The sequence below is a fragment of the Asterias rubens genome, chromosome 6 (assembly GCF_902459465.1).
Source record: "Asterias rubens chromosome 6, eAstRub1.3, whole genome shotgun sequence".
Taxonomy (NCBI): domain Eukaryota; kingdom Metazoa; phylum Echinodermata; class Asteroidea; order Forcipulatida; family Asteriidae; genus Asterias; species Asterias rubens.
Genome location: NC_047067.1, coordinates 4,584,997 through 4,607,958, shown reverse-complemented (window position 1 = coordinate 4,607,958; position 22,962 = coordinate 4,584,997). Strand labels below are relative to the sequence as shown.

The window sequence follows — 22,962 nt, the reverse complement described above, 5'->3', positions numbered from 1 at the left end:
GGGACAGTCATTGGTACAGTTGGGACAGTCATTACTCTAGTTGGGACCCCCAGTCCAACTGTAGCAATGACTGTCCCAACTGTAGTGGGGATAGACCAAATTTTTTTTATAATATTTTATTTTGTAGAGATGGTCTCAACTATAGTTGGGACAGTCATTGGTACAGTTAGGACAGTCAGTACTCTAGTTGGGACCCGTAGTCCCAACTAGAGTAATGACTGTCCAAACTGTAGTGGGGATAGACCAAATTTATTTTATAATATTTTATCAGGTAGAGATGGTCTCAACTATAGTTGGGACAGTCATTGGTACAGTTAGGACAGTCATTACTCTAGTTGGGACCCGCAGTCCCAACTGTAGAAATAACTTGACCTCGCTTGTTCAAGTTGTCTTGGCCCATGCATAGGCATGTTTATTTGTTTGTTTCAAGTTCATCTCTATTTGTACAAGTAGGCTCAAACGCGTAACACTGTAATTTTCAACATAAAACTATATTAAGAATTTCTTGAGAATAATTAATTTGCCCACTCAAACCCTTCTACTACGCACCGCCACTCTCCAGCCACAAACAATTACCGACTTGATTTCAAGACTAGCCCACACCATGAAGCAGTCTACCACCGACCGGTCCCATGCCGAGCATTACTGTCCCAACTATACTGTCCCAACTATATAGTTGGGACGCCCCAACTTTAGCACTCAAGTTGGGACCAGTCCCAACTATATAGTTGGGACGATTATCAAGTTGGGACGGAACACAAAGACGACGTTGCCGTTAGGGCTGCAGTTTTGTGCACAATAAAACAGGACACAGGAAGCAGCCATTTGCTAGGTCGGTCATCGACCCCAACCGGATATTAGATATGGCAAGCCAAATGCCCAAAATTCGATAAACATTGCGCCATAAACTGTGTTTTCTGTGCGCGCAATATATTCTTTTTCGAGAAACTCCAATGTCTATATCGCTTGATAAATAAAGTATATCTCGGTGAACACGGTTTTTCCCTGGTGAACAATCTGATAAACACTGTTGTTCGAAAAACTCCGTTTATTGTTTTTTTCTCACCGTAAATAATGCGTTTTGTGTGTTTTGCTTCCTGTGCAGAGATTTCCGTGTCTGAATTTATTATAGGCCTTTTATTTCGGGACTTTCCCGTTTCGTGTTTGTAGTCTGAGAAACGATCGGTACGATAACCTAACGCAATTCACATAAAAAATGTCACAACAGGAGGCCGGATGTCCAAAAGAAATATTTGTTTGGGATGCGCGAGAATCATTGTTGACAGTGCATGTACCCTTGTACCATTATCTAGCGGCTGCAACATTCGTCATGCAAGAGACACGAAACACAATTTTGTGTGTAGTAGGGAAGAGTGAATTGTGTCCGTGTTCGAGACAATTGATCGTGAGGACCAATTATTTTATGAAGACATTAATTTGGGCGCCTTGCATCTTTCTACACACAAAAAAGACATTTTTTGGTCTCGCAATAATGAGGCCTGTAATTCCTGTTTCCCCGCCCGTGTTTGCTAGGCAAATTCAGTATTTATGTAGAATATTGTACCCATTCTATTATATTGCTTTTGGTGCAATTGGTGGCCCTGTCTTGATGAAGACTCGATCTTTTTGCCGGCCCAATACTGATCCGATCCAGGGCAAGGTCTGCTGTCAATCAGCTTTTGGCGGACGTTTGGCTCAACTTCGTTTTCCCTCCCCTCTATGTCGCTCTTGTTAAAATGTTGCTCACTAAATTGAATAGATGATACAAAAGTTATAGTTTAGTCAAGTTATATTTTCCTCCCGAGAACTTTTAGTCCGGGATAAATCATTGATATAGGTTAATGTCATACGACTCCAAATATTGCGGATCAGTCTCCGACAGTCGCCCCTACGAATTCTTAATTGTGTTTGTACACTTAAACGTGGAGTGCATATAATGCATGGCAGGGTCGTCCGTTTCTTGACTCCTTCAAGAGGAATTAAACTTTTAACAAATATGGATTTATCCCGGACTAAAAGTTATTACCAGGAGGAAAATATAACTTGACTTAGCTTTTGTATCAGCTATTAGTGAGCAACATTTTAACTAGCCTTTAGTCAAGGCGCACGCGGCACACTGGATGGCACGCACAACCCAAAAAATGTAACGCACGAAAAAAGACTATCACCGCGAGCGGCAAAGCCGCGGAGCGCCTTTATTACGTTTTGGGGCCTTATGTTTTTCTTTACATTTTTGCCAACGACTTTGGTGGGAAAAAATGTAATGCATAATGCATTTGCGTGGTGAGTTGCTGGCCAATAAGAAGCCACAATTACTTGCATGACGTCACAAGACTGTTCGATGCAAATTCGTTACATTTTCTCCCACCAAAATCGTTGGCAAATGTAAAGAAAATCATAAGGCCCCCAAAACGAGTTGGTAAAGGCGCTTCGCGGCTACGCCGCTCGCGGTGATAATCTTTTTTCGTGCGTTACATTTTTGGGGCTGTGCGTGCTACCCGGTGTGCCGCGTGCGCCTTGACTAAAGGCTACATTTTAACAAGAGCGACAAAAGGGGAGAGAATTAGAAAGAGAAGTTTGAGCCAAACGAGAAAAACCTGCCTCATGTACAAGTGGTGTCATTATGTGGATGAGCAATATGTACATAAGCCACAGAATGACAGAGAAATACGTGATATATTCGGTCAGTGGGGATTGACAGCAGACGGCCGAGTTTTGTAACAAGCATCGGTGTAAAATTAGTGAGGTTAACGTAGTTAAAAAAATGAAAAAATTATCATGCCTGCTGTTGTGATATAAAATAAGTATTTGAGCAATGCTTTTACCCAAAACGCTTATTTAATGTAACATTTCGGTTTCAATGGAAGCACCCGTTGCTAGCTTCGCCTGTGATAACAAGTTGATTGTGTTGATCAACGAGAAACTCTTTGGCGCTACCAACTTAACCAGATGTGCGCGCCATACATTCGACTCTTTTCAGAAATCGTGGGAACAGTCAATTCATAATGACGGAGCTTGTTGTATGTAGTGCAGAAGCATGTGCAGAAGTAAACATGGACATGAACACTGTTATTCCTGCTGGCCTGAATCAAATTAGTTGGACAAGATCAGATGTTAAGAAGAAAACGTCCGTGCAAAATGAGTCGAGCGTCCTTTTCTCAGACTCCAAGGCATACGGCGAGTGGACTGATTACCGAAGTCGAAGTGGTTTTTCCACGAATGACGAGGCCATGATGCACTTGCTTTCAGTGCATTCCACTGACCATACTGACATTGTCATTGACAGTGGAAGGAAAGAATGTAAAATTTGTAGCTTCGATAAACTATTACTTAATGGTCACAACTCATTGCAGTAAGTGTGCCTTCTCATTTTTCAGCAATTGATTAATAGCACTTGACTTAGTTATTTTTTAAATATTTTTTTTAACTAATTATTCCTCATTTCATTCATGGAGGTACATGTTTTATTGTTTAATGTTGAAAGAAACAAACAAGAATGTTATTTCATATGCTTGTTAAATCTATATGATAATTTGTATTAAAAAAATATAATTTACACAATTTTATCTTAAAAATAGACTTATGTTTATTGTTTTTATATTATTAATAAATAAACTACTTGTGGGAAGAAAAAAATGGGTATTGTAAATCGCTTGCCCCCCCCCCCCCTTCCCTTTTGACAACTGGGAAAAATCAGCAAGGCTGGAATCGCAATGTTATCTATTCAATTGATTCAAGAGCAAAGTTCAAGGCCTGTGATAATTTATAGAATAATCAGTTTGTAAAATGATTTTACTTGAGTCAAAGGATTCTGTTTTTTCTTTCAAACAGCGCGCCTAAAAAAAGTAAAAACCAAGCTGCTGATGATTTTAATGATCAACCAGAAAAATTTACCCTTCTAATCCACTGAGATAGACATTCCCATTATTCTTTATAATAACTTTTGGCAGTCAAGTTGTAAAAAAAAATATATCCTTTTCCTTTTCACAGAGGTCTCAGTGACAAGTTCAAGACTTCCGTTCACTGTGACCCTCTCCAGAGTCCAACTTGCGAAGTTGAACCTTCCCAGAGTTTGACAAGCCATGACAGTCTTACTGGCCAACTTTCAACCAGCCAAAACTCTTACCAACATGGTGACATTGACACAATTTCTAGTTCTACCCTCACACTCGCCAGTCAAGATGAAGATTCTTCCAGCTCCCGTCACATCCAGCCTTTCCATGGATCAGATGATCAGCCCAAAGAAAACAATATAAACAGAGGCAAGTTGTGCAGTCTCCAGCCGTCGACTTCACCAAACTCTTCCTAACTATAGGATTAATCTTAGGACTTAAGACGGGTCAGTTCCGTATCCGAATACGTAGGATGCATTGAATCCATCCTTAGTTAGGACGGGTTACTCGTCCTAACTTGAGTTAGGATTAGTCCTAGCGTTTCATAAAATCGGCTGCTGGCCAGACCTGAATGCCCCCCCCCTGGTGTTGATGCCCTTGAAATGCTCCAGTAGAAATGTTCATCTATTTCCTAATTGGATGTCCTTTACCAAGGAGAAAACGCCTTGGTGCCACTGGCCTTTCAAAAATGAAGCATACAGGTTAGGCCTGGTACTCTATCATCCCACTACAACACTCTGATCCTATAATATATAAGGTCAAGTAAAAAAACTATCAGTTGATCGTCCGGGTTTTTCCAAAAAGAGGACAATGAGGGCCTTTTATTTATTATTTTTTTATTTTGTTCTAAGAGTGGATTTAGATTTCTTAAGTGGAAATTGGGCTCAAGTTGTTCAATGGACCAAGTGCCATTTTTAAGCATTATCAATATAATATACAGTAGGCAATACAAAATATAAAATCATACATTATATCACCAATCTTCGCTCAGTTGAGTTCTGAGTAGATGAACTCACATAATACAAGAACAACGGTTTCCCATAAGTTTGATTTTCTCCTAACATGTACTGTCACTGTTGAACATGCAGTTTTAAAAGTTATGCTTAAGTCATGCTGAATGATACTCATGATGTATTTGATTCCTTATTATTGCAGAAATATCCCCAACCCTTGATGTACAGAATTCTCAAGTTCCAGCATTGGACTCTACCGAACGTCCAGTTCAAAGAAGGTATGTTTCAATTCAATGTAACATTTATTTATACGACAAAAAGTACAAGCAAATAATATAATATCTTATTGTAAAAATAACAGTGAAGGCAAAATCCAAAAAGCGGGGCTTGTGTTAGATATGCCTTGAATAACATTTCAACAGTATAACAAAAAGAGATCAGAATGTTATAAGTCTACAACAATGAACCAGAGACTGACAAAAGTGTTGTCAAGCCTGTCTCAATTGATCGCATTTCTTAAAGACACTGGACACTAATTGGTAGTTGTCAAAGACTAGTTTTCACAGTTGGTGTATCTCAACATATGCATACTCAGTTGTTCATCAAAGTTGCGAGATAATAATGAAAGAAAAAACACCCTTGTCACACGAAGTTGTGTGCTTTCAGATGCTTGATTTCGAGACCTCAAATTCTAAACTTGAGGTCTCGAAATCAAATTCGTGAAAAATTACTTCTCTCTCGAAAACTACATTACTTCAGAGGGAGCCGTTTCTCACAATGTTTTATACTATCAACCTCTCCCTCATTACTTGTTACCAAGAAAGGTTTAATGCTAATAATTATTTTGAGTAATTACCAAAAGTGTCCACTGCCTTTAAGTTTCAACACATTTTAAAAAACCTTAGTGATCTACATAAATGCATGACTTGGCAGGCCTGCATGATTCAGTTTTTAAAAGGCAATGACACCAAAGCATTTTATCCTATGAGGAAGTTTCTACTCATGGAGCATTTTAAGGGTACCAAGGCAATGACCTTGGGGCATGGAAGCAATCGCCATTGTTGCCTCTGTGAAGTACATTCTGACTTGGTCCCCAAGGGTGGGAGGCGGGGGGGGGGGGGGGCTTGTTGATTCAACAGCTCCCAGACTATGGTCATGTTTTTGACTGGCATAACGTAAAGTTTTATATGTTTTTTTTCACAGAAATTGTGCTTTGAGAGAGGTGCATCAGAATATAAAAGAGAGCTGCAGTTTCAATGGAAAAATACGTAGGCCTATACATACTTGGTGTAAGCAGCAAAAGTGGTCGTCGAGAAGTCGGGTAGAAATTATACATGGATCAAAACAGTCCCTTGTCTGTAAGCATTGTTGCTACAGATCTACCAGGCCTATTTTTTTGAGGCACCATTACCTTTGGTCACATCCTAGAATGATATCTGACCTTGACATTATTTTGGGACGTAGGAAGTTTGTCCAGTCAAAGGAGTGTACAACCAATTTGTTAAATACAAAACGCAGCTCCAACACTTCTGAAGAAGGTCCTAGGATGCTGAAGCCTGAAGAAGGTCCTGGTATGCTGACGCCTGAAGAAGGTCCTAGTATGCTGAAGCCTATAATCCCTAAGGGTATACCAGAATCTCTTGTGGCGATCGAACATGAAAATGAGGTCTCCAAAGGGACAACTGTTGAATTGTCTAGTGATGGAAGCAGCTGCAAACCAGCAGGTCTATCTCTGTCAGAGTCTCATCCTGAAGATGCATCCAAACAAGAGTACAAGGTATCCCTTGATAGTACAGAGCTGTCAGGTGAAGGAGAAACAAGCAAAGAACCAGAAAGCGGAAAAGAACGAGAACCAGAAAGTGGAAAAGAACCAGAACCACAAATCGCAAGTCCGCTTGTCCTTTCTCAACCTCCTGCTGAAAAATGTACAACACATGACCGTTTAGAAGAAAAAGCCAAAGGAAGGAAAACATTTCAGTGTAAACACTGTGTTTGCCGGTTTCTATACAGACAAGGCTTATGGAGACACACCAAAAAATCCCACAGTGACGAGTATGACAAATCTCAAGCAGGGACCAAATCTCAAGTGACAGACTCAGATGAACCTCCCCATTCTTCCCCTAAAAGTAAGACACATAACCATACAAGAGGTGAACCTAAACCATTGATCGCGTATCATCAATGTCCTCACTGTGTTTGCCGGTTTCTATACCGACAAGGCTTGAGGAGACACACCAAAACATCCCACCGTGACATGTATGAAAAATCTTGTGTGGGGGCCAAACTTGATCTGAGTGAGGTTTCTTTGGGTCAGGGGAACAGTACCAAAGGGACTGGTCTATGTTCAGAACCGTCTCAGATTCCAGTGCTTGATTCACCTTCCAAAAGAAGAAAGCTTAAACGGACTTCAGGTAAACCTGTAAACAGGGTCCCCTCTGATGTGACGGACTCAAGTGTACCTCCTAAACCTTCTGTTAAAAGTAAGCCACATAAAAGAGGTAAATCTAAACCATTGATAGCGTGTCATCAATGTCCTCACTGTGTTTGCCGCTTTCTATACCGACAAGGCTTATGGAGACATACGAAACAAAACCACAGTCCCAAAACACCCTCTTGTCGGACACCAACCCAAAATAAACTTGAGGTCTCTGCTGATGTCACAGAGGAGTATGAAGGCTTGGATATAAAAACAAAAATGTCGGTTGAGAAAGGCGCCACAAAAGAGGACACTACAATACCTTCACAGTCCCCTGTTTCTTCATCGCCTGATACACCTTTCTTTGGCGGAGACGAGACGAAGGAATGTCCTTTAGGTAGATATAAAATGTCATTGGATACAGCAGGGTTGCCAGTTGAAGAGGACTTAACTCAGACTGTTCCACACGATCGTCCTCAACCTTCCCCTAAAAGTAAGCCACATAAACGCACACAAGGTAAACCTAAACCATTGAGAAAGTATCAATGTCCCCACTGTTTTCACTGGTACCGTTTCCGTCAGAGTTTATGGAGACATGTTAAACAAAACCACAATCCAGTAACACCATCTTGTCAGACACCAGCCCACAATAATTTAGAAGTCCCTTTTGATGTCGCAGAGCCAAGTGTGGAGAATAGCAAGAGAGACACTAACACGAGTAGCAAGAGAGACACTGAAACAAGACGTGCGTCACGTACAACTGTTAACATTCCCACTCCACCACCCAAAAAGAAGACAGGGAAGCGTTCTGCAACTGAACGAGTGAAAAAAATATTCCAGTGCCCTCATTGCGTTCATTGGTTTCCTTTCAGACAGAGTTTCTGGAGACACCTTAAGAATATACACAGCCAGGAACAGTCCTTACCTCAGACAGCAAAGCAGTTTGAGGTAGTGGATATAAATACAGAAGTATCAACTGAGGAGGGCACCACAACAGAGGACACTACAATACATTCACAGTCACATGTTTCTTTAACGGCTGATATACCTCCCTTTGGCAGTAGAGAGACGGAGAAAAGTCCTTTGGAGACAGCAGGGTTGCAGGATGTAGAAAACTTGAGTCGGACTGTTCCACTTGTTCTTCCCAAACCTTCCCCTAAGGTTAAGCCAAATAAACATTCAAAAGGTGTGGAGAAAAGCAAGAGAGACACTAAAACAAGTAGGAAGAGAGACACTAAAAGAAGACGTGCATCACATACAACTGCTACAAATATCCCCAACCCAACACCTACAAAGAAGACAAGAAAAACTGAGAAACGTTCTGCAACTGAACGAGTGAAAAAAAGATTCCAGTGCCCTTATTGCGTTCATTGGTTTCCTTTCAGACAGAGTTTCTGGAGACATGTTAAGAATATACACAGCCAAGAACGGTCCTTACCTTTGACAACTGCCACAAAGGAGTTTGGGGTTATTGATATAAAAACAGAGACATCGGGGGAGGAGGACGCCACTAAAGAGGACATTACAACACATTCACAGTCTCCTGTTTCTTCAACGCCTGATACATGTACACCTTCTGCCGACAAAATGGAGACAGAGGAATATCCTTTAGGTCAAAGCCTGCAACAGTCTGTTTCTCAGGTATTTGTGAAGCTTGAGCGTTTAGACTTCTTGGAGTCTTGCAAGCTTTCAGATGAAGAGGCAGACGAGGTACTATCACCGACCACTGAACCAACTTCCACAGTTCAATCTTCAGGTAGACCTACAAGCCCTCTACATTTTGCGTCTCATGCACTTTTGAAACATGAGCTCGATGTCACTGTAGAGATTACCAAGTTGTCGTGTCAAGAGACAGATAGGCTGATGTCATTGTCCACTATTCCAAACATCCCTGCCCAACCTTCCACAAATCTGAGAAAGACTTGTAAAAGAACAACAATACATGTAGGTACATCTACAGTTTCTGAACAGATAGCCTCTAGATATTTCTCCAAGGCTTCCTCAAACAGGAACAAGTCACCGAAAGTTCATTGTGTCCCTGTATCTGTCAATAATTCTCAAACTCTGAGCAGAAGAAGGGAGCACAAAGGATGGAAGCTTCGTCCTTTCTTGTCAAAAAAGAAGAAGATTTTTAGTCGTACTGAAGGTCAGTGTAATGTTCAAATAATAAAATGTCCTCATTGTGAGCAACCCCGTTATCAACTTTGGTCGAGTTTGTGGAGACATATCAAACAAAAACATGGTATAACGCTGTCACGTTCTCAAATGGCCATCAAACGAGAATCCACTAATGAAGGTAATGACTTGAAGGCAAAATCATCATCCAATGTCTCTCATGCTCCTGCTTCGACTTCCCAGCAAAAGGAACAATCAAAAGGAAAACGTTTCCCCAAACACAAGAGGAGCAAGTATTTGTGTCCTAAGTGCCCTAACAGTTACTTTCATCAGCCAAGTTTGTTTAGACACGTCAGTAAAAAGCATGGTAAAGCAAAGTGTTTCTTAGATGAAACCTCAGAACAGGGGCCTGATGTCTCTGTTGAGATAATTCAAACATCGGGAGAGGAGGAGTTCAACAACTCTGCACTAGTCATATCACCCATCCCTACAATCCCTTCTCTAGATTCCCACCAAGAAGTAAGGGAAGATGCTCCCAAGGAAGACAGCTTTTTAACGCAGGAGGAAGTGCCATTGGAGATTGCTGAATTTTCTTGCCAGGGTCATAGTTCTTATATAAGTGTCGTTCCAATGTCTTCTTCTGGTACATGGCCACACTGTGAAGTTGCCAATGGGCTGTCACAGTCGCTCACTAAGGCTACTATTGAAAGCCTTGACGATTCCTTGAAAATGCAATAACTCACCCAATTCAGCTACATGTATGTGCAACACAAATTATAAAAGTTCATGAGTGCAATGGTGAGAATATTTTCATGAATTGATATATTCTATTTGAATATTGAGGCGAAGCAGAATTGAATATAAAACTCCATCTCAAAACTCAACAAAAAGGAAATGTTCTCTCTGTGTTTTGCACAAACACTAAACTCTCTTCTTTTTGTTCAAGTAAACTTTTGTTACTTTGATTGGATGATAAAACTGTAAGCATAAACTGGTATGGTTTTGCGTGCAATAGTTACAAAGATGGGTTAAAACTGCAATGAATTAAAGGTGCACAAGCTTTGATACGGACCGGTTATAGATGTTGCTTCTACAATCCTCAAATAAAATGACAAGAATCAACTTGGATCATGGCATGCAAAGATTGAATTACTAAGGCCAAGTTAAGATTTTTTTTGTGATTTAAAAAGGAATAATGGGCAGAAATAGAGTTATACTTTTTTCTTTTACACTGATTTCAAACAAGCATGTTCAAGTTTATTTACATAAAAATGATGTGTAATACAGCAATCTCAACTTTTGAAGTAGATTGCAATTTTCAGTTCTTGTCAACTGTGAGTGAAATGTACTTGACTCAGTTCATTTCTGTGGTTGCTAAATATTGGTTTAATTCTTTCACTCTGCGGGAGTTTGTTTATTTATGATACATCTCAAGTCGTAAACATTTTGCAACGTCAAAGTAATTCCAAGAAAAGTAATTTCAAACCATCAACAGCAAATATTTATAGTTTTTTTTAGGCCTAATCTCATTTCATTCACAACAAATTCAAGGCCTAAAAATGTTGACTTTAATACAGTTCCCATTTGTTTCTCACATGATTTTCCTAGGACAAGGGTAACACTACATGGTGAGCCTCTTGATCATAAGAAACCGGCTGATGTTTATCAGGCATACCGTTTAATTCATCAAACATGTATCAGTTGATCTGTTTTTGTACTTTGGAAATTCATCATGTCTATAATGTACTTTTGCATAGGCATACGTATATTTGTATAATATTTATTGCTAGTTTCTTAACGATTTCATAGTGGAAATCGAACTGCTATATTTTTTTTTAAATGAGGACAATAAGTGAAATCAATGTCAAAATTTGTAATGAGCTTAGTTAGTAATCAAGCGATTGAAACATGTAAGTTTAGAATGCAGAATGGGGTGCAGTGCAACGCCTTATAAATATTATTTATTTATTTATTTACTTATATCGTAGCCTTTTGTCAAGGCCTTCGTGGCTTCGACAGCTTTGTAGAGCTGCGATCCATAGCAACTGGAAGGGGAGACCTACATGTACCAGTCGCTTGGGATAGCCTCTCTATGAAGCTGTCTAAGCCATGACAAAAGTATATGCTGGCCAAAGTCGGGCCTGGTATTTCTTTATTGTAAGGGTATAAGGATAAATATTTCATTGGTAAAGGGTACTTCTAAATTTGTGCTGAAACATTTTCAAAGGGCACAAAGGCAATGTTGAGGGGCAATGAGGTAATTGCCTATTTTTGCCTCTCTCATTAAACCTGCATGTCCTGGGTGCCTTTTTGGCTAAATTATTATTATACACCGTTTTGTATTATACATTTGTTTTATGTTCCATAGTATGGTTTTGATTTACATTGAAAGTACATCAGAAAGATGATGATTGAAGAATCAGATTTTGGGAATCTCTTTTATTTTGATTGATAAAGATTATTTGGGGATCCGCTCCGCAATCTAGCGTTGGATGAGCAAGGTAAGCCTGTCAAATGTTTCCTGACGGGGCACAATTTCATAAAGCTGTTTAGCAGAAAATTCTTTGCCGAGTAAAACAAAACAAACGCAAGTCGTGCACTAGACGCCACAATTGTAACCTTAATGTTGGCTGGTAGTCTGTCTTGGCTTTATGCAAGAACTTCCTGTGCTAGGCAGGTTTTTTTGCTACCATGAGATTTGGCCCAGATCATTTGATGAATTGGAACTTTAGTGGTTGTTACAGTGTAGTAGTTTGAAATGTAGTGTTAAGTTCAGTTCTCAGAGCAGCACTACCTCAATAAGAGATAAATTACTTGGTGTAACGCTTGTAGCAATCAACATTATTGTATTATGCCTTCACCTTGCAAATCTTCTCATCTTAAAGAAAATGGACACTTTTGGTTATTGTCAAAGACCAGTCTTCTTACTTGGTGTTTCTCAACATATGCCTAAAATAACAAACCTGTATAAAAATTTGAGCTTGATTGGTCGTCAGAGTTGCGAGATAACTATAAAAGAAAAAAACACCCTTGTCACACGAAGTTGTGTGCTTTCAGATGCTTGATTTCGAGACTTCAAATTTTAAATCGTGAGGTCTCGAAATCAAAATCGTGGAAAGTTTCTTCTTTCTCGAAAACTACGTCACTTCAGAGGGAGCCGTTTCTTACAATGTTTTATACTCTCCCCATTACTCTTTACCAACTGAGGTTTTATGCTAATAATTATTTTGAGTAATTACCAGTAGTGTCTACTGCCTTTAATAAAAAACAATAATATAAAAGGCTCTGAACACTATTGGTATTACTCAAAATAACTTAGCATTGAAACTCATTTGGTAACAAGCCATGGGGAGCTGTTGATAGTATAGACCATTGTGAAGAATGGCTCCCTCTTAAGTAACATAGTTTTTGAGGAGGTAATTTCTCACTCAAATAATAAAAGACTTCAGGTCAGAAGCCTTTTATTAGGTATGGAAGCACACAAGTTTATGCAACGAGGGTGTTTTTTTTTCTGTCATTGTTCTCATGCAACCTAAATGACCAATTGAGTAAAAATTGTCACAGATTTTTTGTGTTTTTTGTTTCTGGTTTATTTTAATTCATCAATATTGATTAAAACCCTCCTACAATCGGCGCCTTTTTGTAACAAGTTGATACACCATTTGAAACCATTCAAGTGAATGGTATTGAATGGTATGATAGCTGTGCAGAGAGTTGGTTCCCCAAATGGTTTTGAATGGTGGTGCAGCTGGTACAGAATCCTATGAGGATTGTTTTAAGTGGTGCATCAAGGATCCCACTTTGTCATGACTGAGTGATACCAGGCGGTGTGGGGGTGACCAATCTGTCCTTGGCTACGAGGTTACCACACACTATGTCATAGACACTACAGGATTTGTTAAACAGCTTGCTGACCATCTGAAACCATTCGGCTATGGTAATGCACACAGGTACAGCTTATGCACAGCTCGAAACCATCTGAATGGTTTTAAGTGGTAGTACAGCTTATCATCAACCCTGCTCAAATGGTACTGCCATGTGTGTACAAAAACAATGGGGTTGTAAACGTTAGTTAATTTTGAATGGTTTTGAATGGTGTATCAGTAGGAGGGTTTTAAAAGACACTTAGCAAATAAACAAAAACTGAATTGTGGTCCTAAAACGTACACTTTGGCAGCGAGTGAGAATACTGGTCTTTGGCAGTAAATACCAAAGGTGCGCCAGTGCCTTTAAGTTTATGTTTAAATACAAGTAGTATTACACCAACGAGCTCAACAATTGTGTTTCTTGTTTCCCCTATTTTGCAATGAGACATACATTCACGTTAACTTCCCTTAAAAGTAAAATTGTTATTTCTGGTGATTGTTTCCATTATTTTCAACGAAAATCCAATTAGTCATAAAATCAATCCAAGTGAATTAATGTTTTGTGTCTAAAAAAAAAAATAAAAAAAATAAGTTGTATTTGTTTTGTAACATCTGTTTTTGTGAATGAATAACGTATTCATACATCTGTATTATGTAAAATTTGTTTCTTGTATTTGTTTTGATTTCTGTGAAGTTTCTTGACTGAAGAGAAAATATTTGTTTTGAAAGTAAAACAAAGAATCTCAGTCAGGTCATGGAGTTCTATTTCTACCTCCATGATCAGGTTTAATGGCCTAGGCACATTCCGAGGAGCTGGTGGACTATGTCTACACTAAACAAAGGATTTGCATTTGCCTTAACAGTGAAGCCAACTAGATTTGGTCACTTACAGTTGTTGCAGTTAGCTGTAGCTTTGCCCTCTTTCTGACTCATTACAAAATCAACAAGTTTTGCAGAATTACATTTCCACATAAAGTCCACGACAAAAATGTAAAATCAAATAACAAGTTTTAGAATGGAGTGTTGTTCATTAAGCATGGCTCCATGCAAACGGTGACTTTACAAACAGTAATCAATTATGAATGGTTTGAGAATGGGGCCACTTGAGGTTTAAAAGCAACAAAAACCTGCAATAATACAAATTTTCCCTCAAAGTGATTGAAAAATTTACTCAGTTGTGTCTTTAATTCCAAAGCCCTCTTCTAATCTAGAAAGAGGACCAGATGATGTTCTTTTTGAAATCAATAAAAAAAAATTCCTGCCGAGAAATTTGTATGATAAACCATGGAGGTTCATAAAATTACAAGCCGTTAGTTTGAAATCATAGCCCTTGTTTGAAATGACACATTAATTAGTATTAGGTTTTGTTCTACTATTATTGTCGCCTAAAAAAGTTCAAAACATAAAACTCTTGTCGTATAGCGCCCTCGCTCTTTCAAAGCATAGTGAACGGACCCACTTTTAAACTCGGTGAATTGGATGCTCATAAAAAGTTCTGCGGATCGCATACGCATCAAAGTTTATCTGGTCTCATTACGACAAAGAATCCGCAACGACCAAATCCTTTAAGAAACTCTAACAATAGCTATTATCAAACAAAAATGTTTGTCTGGGTAAACCCATTGAAAGTGCCACATATTCAGAGTTAATTGGTGATTTTTGTTAATGGCTCTTTCGTGACCGCAAACGCCCGGCCCCTCCCTTTTTGCGCATAAAAGAAATCAATACAAAAAACCGCATGTTCTTGTTTACAATGCAGCGCCACCTCTTGTCCACTCTGGGCCAGTTCAACATGGAGGAGTGTTCTGATGAGGTCGAAATCGCCCCGATTTCTCCTTTAACCGAGACCAATCCTGGTCGAACTCGGAGGAGAAAATCGTCAGTTAATTCCGAATCTACTACGTCCAGGAGACCAAGGAGTAGTCGACTGCGGCAGGTGGCGATTGGGAATCAGCTGGAGCGATGGGACGCAATGAAAACCCGACTGGGATTGGAATCGCATGCACAGCTTGCTGAAGTGCTTTTGGATGGGTAGGGATTTGTGTAGTCTACATTTTCTATTAGTTAGTCTACGACTGGGCTAGTCCAGTGTGTTGTGTACAAACTAGTCAAGTGAAAAGCTAACGAGGTCTTAGAATAGATCGTAGATGAGACCATTGAGAACTCTGAAGCTAAAGTCTTTAGTAAAAAGATAGTGCTTTCTTAAATTATTGTTTTGTTTGGTTTGTTGTCTTGAGTTGATGAAGATTAAAAATTTAAAGAATGTTCGAGTTGACAAAGGCAAAGCGCTATATTTGTTTTAAACTTTAATTAATAAGCATTATTTTACTTTCAACATTGTCAGCGCCTGTGGACTGTTGACATGATATGTTCGGGGAAAGATTACTCCACATTTTGGGCAAAGCGGTGCAGAAAATGTGGGCTATGCAAGAAGAAAAACATTTGGACTGAAGTGAAAGAGCATCCTGCTACAGAAGACTTTTTATGTTGTTAAAACCGTTATAGTTCAGTCTGCTTGGTGTTTATTGGTTATTTGTATCTCTCTGTGCGCAAGTGTTTGGGGGAAATCTGCCCTTCTGGTTCTGACCATATCCCCCACTTCACCAAAAAGTCCCCTTACACCCTTCAAAAGAGCAATCGCACCTTCAGTAAGTGACTTGCAAAGAACTTTACTTACATTTAGCTACACTTTGGCTAGAATCACCAAGCAATGAACGTAGGTAGTTATTGAATAATCAGTTCTAGTGTTTGGTAGTTTGCGATAATCAGAACCCTCCATCCTCCCGAACGTTTTAGACCAGCGGGTTAATATGACTCTTGTATGTAAAAATTGTGCAAAATATTCAACCATTTGTCAGACTATTTGACCAGATTGCCTGATTTTACCACTTTCTTAAAATAATCATGGCTATGGATTTTTTTATTGCAGCATGGAAGCAACAGTTGAAGGAGATGTTGTGTGGGGCTCAAAGTGCAATGACCCCAAACTCAAAAGTAAACTTGCCAGTTTCTTCAAGAGAAAAGGAATCGCTGCCCTTGTTATACAAAGGTACGGTCACATGTAAAATGAATAACTAAAAATACTCTATATAGGATTTGAGGCAAAAAATACTCTCTTATTTCATACCTTCCATATCAAAATGTAAAATTAAAGTTGCTGAACAGCAACTTTTCTATATAACATTGTAATATTGTAGCAAAACAGACTAACCTTACTAAACTAATCACTACCCAAATGTCTGTTGTTATATTGGAATGTTAATGTTACATTATCAGGGATGAGGTTGTTATGTTGCGGGGGGGTGAACACAAGTAAACTAAACTTCCCCTAACAAATTTTGGGTCGCCTGAAAGTTTGTTTAACTAGAATGTTACAATGCAAACATTTTTTGCAACGTAAACAAAATAGCTCTCCCTATTTTGTCAAAACCTTTGTTCTTGTGTGCCAGTCTGAATCCAAAAGAATATAAATACACAAAAGTTTGAACTTACAGTTGTTGATCCCTCCCCAGACTTGTCTCCTCTCTTGCCCTTAAGCTTTAAGTTATTCCAAATAGATTCTTGCAACAGAAAACACACGCCTTAATGCTTGGATCTAATAAAACTGAGACAGTGAGCTGTGTGGTATTGGGAAGTCCTCACAGATCTTGGAGACAACGCCCCCAACTTAAGTTTGACCTGTACTTCACACAGGAAAACACAGAACTCAAAATGTGCATCTTACTTTACATCATCTCAATCATTATTCAAACGTGCACTCAACTTTAACCTCGGTTTCTTTTCTTATTCAAAACTGGAAATGACCTGATGAATGCACACCATTCTCAACTCTGTAAACCCCAACTGAAGCATTCCTCAGATACTGAGTACCTATTGTTGTTGGAACCTGCTCAGCTTAAGTCAACTACAACACTGCTGGGTCAGGTGTGGGTCTAATCATGGAGGAATAAATGTATTCCTCCATGGTCTAATGATGTGCATTATTCCCACTATGGGGTATAGGTCACATCAATATTCAAGCCAGCTAATGAACATACATGAATATTCATAATGCTAAATAACGAATATGCACCTGTAAATGTCAGTTATTCGCTGACATTGGATATAAAATTCAAAAAAGGAAACACGAGTGACACTCTTACGGTTAATTAAAGCACTAGTTTATTTTGTAAAACTAACTTTCTGCAGCATGAACTCTTTTAAATTCTTGTATAATTAATTTTGTATGATGCTGTAAAAGTAAGAATTTTTCAACTGAATTTACTGAAAGCAAGATGTTAAGAGTTGGCTGTCTCCCAACTTCTACACTCCACTTTATTTATAAATTTGTAAATGTAAAAACATTTTTTTGTGTGCAGGGCCCGAAAAGCTGCAACCCCAAAACCAAGCCAGCGAAGGAAAAAACAGCCAGTCAAAATCAAGATAAAAATCATGAAGAAAGAGCCGAAGATTGTGAAACCTAAGGGTGAGAATGGACAAGGAGGGCAAGATGCGGAGATTGTGAGCCATGGGGAGGAGGATGAGGAGGGCGAGATTATTGATGACTTTGAGGACCAAGACTTCTCCCCACATGAACCGAGTCGCCATGGCTTGAAGAAGGTATATACAGCTTAGTATTTCAATATACAATTGCTGCACACTGTGACAGGGTCCATGGTGTTTTCTACAACCAATGGGGCAAATGGCACCATAGGCGAAAGCATCTGTTTTGTTAAATGGTTACACTGTTTTATTTTGTATCATGAACGAGCGCCATGAGCGCCTTTTTTTTTGGCAGATACCGGCGCTATATAAGACTCACATTATCATTATTATTATACCAAGGTTATAATATTGAGTTGCACTCACATTCTTGCCTGCCCACAGTTTCCATACCGTCAAATAATTTGTAGGTTTTGAAACTTTGCATGGCGGAATTATTACTAAGAGAGGTTTGCGGTAACACCATGTGCATGCATGTTGGTATCTCTTTTTGAGTAGTGTCCTTTTCAAATAATTTGTGACCAACAAAAGCAACAATAAAACTTCCCTTTTTCTTTGCATTGTTGTAGGCGTGGCTAGGGCGTCACCTTAAAGGAAAGAAGAAGTCACTGCGACAGAGGAAAAGATCTCTTCCAAAGCCAGAAACAGACGAGGAATTGGAGGAATTAGAAGCAGCTGCCATGGAAGATGAGGAGGAGGAAGAAGAGGAGACGATTAAAGAAGAGAAGAATGCCAAAGGTCCGAGGAGGAAGTTACGTCAAACCAGCGCCCGAAAGAAGCGTATGAAACGCTTTAAAATCAAGCAGAGAAGGGTTAGATCGGCAACGTAAGTGCTGGTTTTAAAGCCATTATTATACCATTTCTGAACAGAACAAAAATTAAAAGTCCACAGATTTACAAATAACTTACAGGGTTATCAGAAGGTCATGGTGAAAGACTTCCCTTGAAATATTATTCTATGAAATGCTTTACTTTTTGAGAAAACATTAAAACAATTATCAATTCTCGATATCGAGAATAACAGATTTATTTCAAACACATATCATGACACGGCGAAACGTGCGGAAACAAGGGTGGGTTTCCCGTTATTTTCTTCCGACTTCGATGACCGATTGAGGCTAAATTTTCACAGGTTTGTTACTTTATATATAAATTGTGATACACAAAGTGTGGGGGTTTGGACAATTCTGTTCACCGATGTTGAGTGATTGCTTTAAAGGATTCTTTGATAGAAATACCTAAATATTTCTGAATGCGATCAGGCTAATGAGTCGTTACACATATTATGGAGAAAAAACCCAAAAAGACCAACAGGGGTGACATTTGTAAAATATTTTCTTTTTATAAATTCATTGGCAACTTCCTTCCTGATGAATAACATCAAAAAGAGGTTAAAACTAAAAGAAAATGTGCCGGTAGATGTTAATAAACTTTAAACATTTTCTCAGTTTCATTCCTTGTTATCTCTTGATGTTTCTACTTTCATAAGTTTTGAAACAAAGGTGGTATTAACACAGGGTTTATCAATAATAAAGCAAAGCAACAGCATAGATAATGTTTTTTTCCAAATGTATACAACAAATTTACGTAAGTCGACAAACTCATTTTGCTTGATCGTAACACATTTGTTGCATAATTTCAGAGATGAGGTCGAGTTCAGCAAAAACTTACAAGTATTTTGTGAACTTGCTTGGTTGTGTTTTCTTTGTGGAAAGGATACACTATCATGAACAAAAGACCTTCAGTGTGCCCAGGTTTGATTTATCACTGCTGCATAAACTTACTTACACTTTTAACTTTTTGTTGAGATTCAAATAATCATTAATTGACAAAATACTTGTTATTAATTCACAGGAAGACAGTCGAGGAACTGTTTGGGCCCGACGCTGTTCTCGCTCAAGTCTACTGCTGTCGCAAATGCACAAGCCAGCTTGACTCAGCAGACGTGATGAAGGCTCACTGGCAGACACATCTAGCTGAAGAGGAAGACACCACTGCTGTTAAAGCTGCACAGGATGGGTCGCCCGAAGGAACATCTCAAGGAGGTGAGGAGGGTGACGAGACAAAGCCAGTAGGAGTTGAGGCAGAAGATGGAGGTGATGGCGATCCAGAAGTCCCTGAAGACGTTAAGAGGATTGCTAGGGTCCTTACTCGCTGCCCCTTGTGCCAAAAACTGTTCTCCAATATCCTAGCCCACACTGCTTGCCACTCAAACTACCTTTGCGAAGAATGCGGTATTATGTTTCGCCAGAGGCGCTCTCTGAAGCTCCACCACCGAGCCGTACATGAGCTCGGGGAGACTGGCCAGCTGCCGTTTGTTTGTAGCCGCTGCGGCCGTGCCTTCCGCTGGGAAGCTAGCCTGCGCAAACATCGCACGCTACATTCCCAGCATCGCCAGTTTATCTGCCAGACGTGCGGCAAGAGCTTCAAAGTCCAAGCACATCTCAAACGGCATGTGATCATGCATGAGGAGGTCAAGCCATTTGTCTGCCCCCACTGCGGTCGACGCTTCACCGAACTCTCAAACATGAAAGTTCATACCCGCGTTCACACTGGAGAGAAGCCGTACATCTGCGACGTTTGCCAAAAAGCATATGCCCACAAGGTGAGTCTGAAGACTCACAAAAAGAAAGAACATGGCATCGATATGTGGCAGCTTGGCTACATCACACAACCTGTCATTGAATTTGATGATGATGGTAAAGAGACTGAGTACAGCATCGCCAGGAGGTCTCGCCGCCCCAGTATTTTCAACTCCTCAGGCAAAAGTAGGAAAAGGAAACACCTTGACGAAAAAGTTACACCGCCCCCTCTAGATGTTCCGATGAAAGCCGAACAAGTCTCCAAGTTTGTCAGAGAGAAGAATCAGGAGAGACATCCGAGGTTAAATGATAGTGCAGAAGACGTTAACAATGAGCCGCCTACAGTTCCTGCGCAACAAGCACCCCAGCTTTATGCAGAACCAAAGATGCAAACTCCAATACAACAGCAGCACAACACCTACCAGCAACATGCTCAAATCCAGGCTCTCAACCAGCCACAACCAGAGGTTCACCCCCAGCAGCACATGCACCCGCAGCAGCAGCACCACATGCAGATGCACAACCAGTCCTACGGGCACAGCCACCCTAGCGAGTCATCACAGCAGGTGATGGACGACGATGCAGACAGTGAACCCTGCTCGGCTGAAGAGGAAGAGAACCCTCGATTACTTCACGCTGAGCTGATCACCAATCAGATGCGCCATGCACAGCGTTTACAAATGCCAGAAACTAACAATCACCCATCACAGCCACTGCCCTTACAGCTTCCCCAGTCCCAGTCAATACAGCATCAGCAGCAGCAGCAGCTTCCACCGCATACCCAGACACAACCCTTGCCACATATACAGATACCCAGCATGAGGCAGCACCCTCCACAAGCTCACCAGGCCAATCAAAGGCCCTCATTGCCAAGTTTTGAGTCGGTCACCAGCACTGACAGACAGGGTCATTCTCAGTACCGTCAGAGTATGATGAACACTATGGCTGGACTTGACATCAATGCTCTGGTTGCTGGAACGATGCCGTATATGTACTGGGGATCGCAGCAATATCAAGGTGCTCCTTCTTACATTCAAAGGAATAACGAAGACACAACCATGGAGACTCCCAAACAGTGAGCACATAAGTATTGTTTGAAACTTTGCATGGTGTGCATCAATAGGAAGAAACTATAAATAGTAAACTTGCAGGTACAACCATAAGTCTTTTTTTTGTGGGTCAGTATTGGCTCTGAAAAGAGCTGGTGCAGTCTCAACGTTTCTCCTGAAGACGAGCAGAGTATACTGTTTGAAGCGTTGAGACCACACTGGCTCTCTTCAGAGCTACATTTAACCCTCTTACTAAAGAGATTTAAACATGGTATGGTTGTACCTGCAAGTTTACTATTCATTAAAATACCTTTTTCTTCCTACTGAGCCTATACTATTTTACAGAGTATCAAATTAATTACGGTAAACATTTTAAGAGGGACCATGAACAATTATTTATGCATGCTTAATTAAGGAAAAAAGTATTTATGACTTTAACTTTGTAGTTTTAAATTTTTAAGTCGTTTAATCAATTTGCCGATGTATTTGGCAATTAACATGTGTACACATGTTATATACATGTACACTGTGTACACATTGTATATGAAGAAACAGTAAATGCATGAAAACTTTTTAAAGACTTGCTTTTTATGCCATTGTTTTGGACATGCTCGGTGTTATAGTTTTTATTCTTGTCAAAAGCCTTGAATAATTATGAGCCATATGCAAGCTTGCTGAGTTCAGAAATGATGAACTCAAACGTTAGATTCCCATCACAAAGGCAACATAATGTACAAATTTGTTTGTGATTGGTTGCTTTTAGTTTGCCTTGCTCGCAGATAATTCTTGTGCGTCTGCATTATGCCGGCAACATCTTAAAGAGTTTATGTACTTTTAGTTCAACACAACACACAAATGTCCACAGATTTTCATTGAATTTACACGGTTTAGAGGCAATGATGGTAGAAAGATTCCCCAATTATAAAATACTACATGAACTTGCTAAGGTGCTGTAGTTTTTGAGGAATGGGTAAAAGCATTGGTGTTTTGTGTCAAACAAAAAGTATCCCAAAGGACTTGTTTTTAGTCTCAAACTCGAGTCAGATACTAAACAAACGTTGCTAATTTGATTTAAGCAATAGTTTCCAATACTACATGTATGTGCAAAGAATAATCACTGATCAACCCACTATCTAGGGAAACGAAAAGAAGTTCTGCATGGTGCATTTCACATAGTGCATTCATTCACTTACATGGAGCTTTAAGCAGACATTCACAAAAATACTTCAACTTTATTATTAAAACTATTTATTTATATAAATTTATCAAAATAGAAAATATGTTTTAAACTTTTTTACTCTCACTTTTTAGCTCTTGTAGAGACTGCTTTTTTGCAAATCCATCACAATATTTCCAGCCATGCCTGGTTTTTAATAATTTTTTATTAATCCAATGGAATAAATCTCACACTAAAAGGTTTGAATTCCAGAATCTTTAAATTCCTTACTTGACTAAAACCAGTGCCATCTCGTGCCGAAAGGGTCGTGATCAAAATGCAAGCTGCATCTTCATTGTGGTTGTATTGGTTGATGTCACTTTTTTAGTTACTGTAGCCTTCAATCATGTCAATTCAAATTTCATGACATATTGTCAGGATAAATATGAT

General features: G+C 39.5%; 2 protein-coding genes across 2 annotated transcripts; both read left to right on the top strand.

Moving 5' to 3' along the window:
* Nucleotides 1-3,002: 3,002 nt before the first annotated feature.
* On the top strand, nucleotides 3,003-12,337 carry LOC117291647. The gene is made up of 4 exons (XM_033773492.1): nucleotides 3,003-3,352; nucleotides 3,991-4,262; nucleotides 5,049-5,124; nucleotides 6,050-12,337. Exons 1-4 carry the CDS (start codon nucleotides 3,006-3,008, stop codon nucleotides 10,113-10,115), a joined length of 4,761 nt encoding a protein of 1,586 aa, XP_033629383.1. The 5' UTR covers nucleotides 3,003-3,005; the 3' UTR covers nucleotides 10,116-12,337.
* A 2,698-nt stretch (nucleotides 12,338-15,035) lies between these two features.
* On the top strand, nucleotides 15,036-21,454 carry LOC117291288 (zinc finger and BTB domain-containing protein 24-like). Its single transcript, XM_033772922.1, has 5 exons — nucleotides 15,036-15,274; nucleotides 16,173-16,292; nucleotides 17,602-17,842; nucleotides 18,295-18,551; nucleotides 19,580-21,454. Exons 1-5 carry the CDS (start codon nucleotides 15,036-15,038, stop codon nucleotides 21,384-21,386), a joined length of 2,664 nt encoding a protein of 887 aa, XP_033628813.1. The 3' UTR covers nucleotides 21,387-21,454.
* The last annotated feature ends 1,508 nt before the right edge of the window (nucleotides 21,455-22,962 follow it).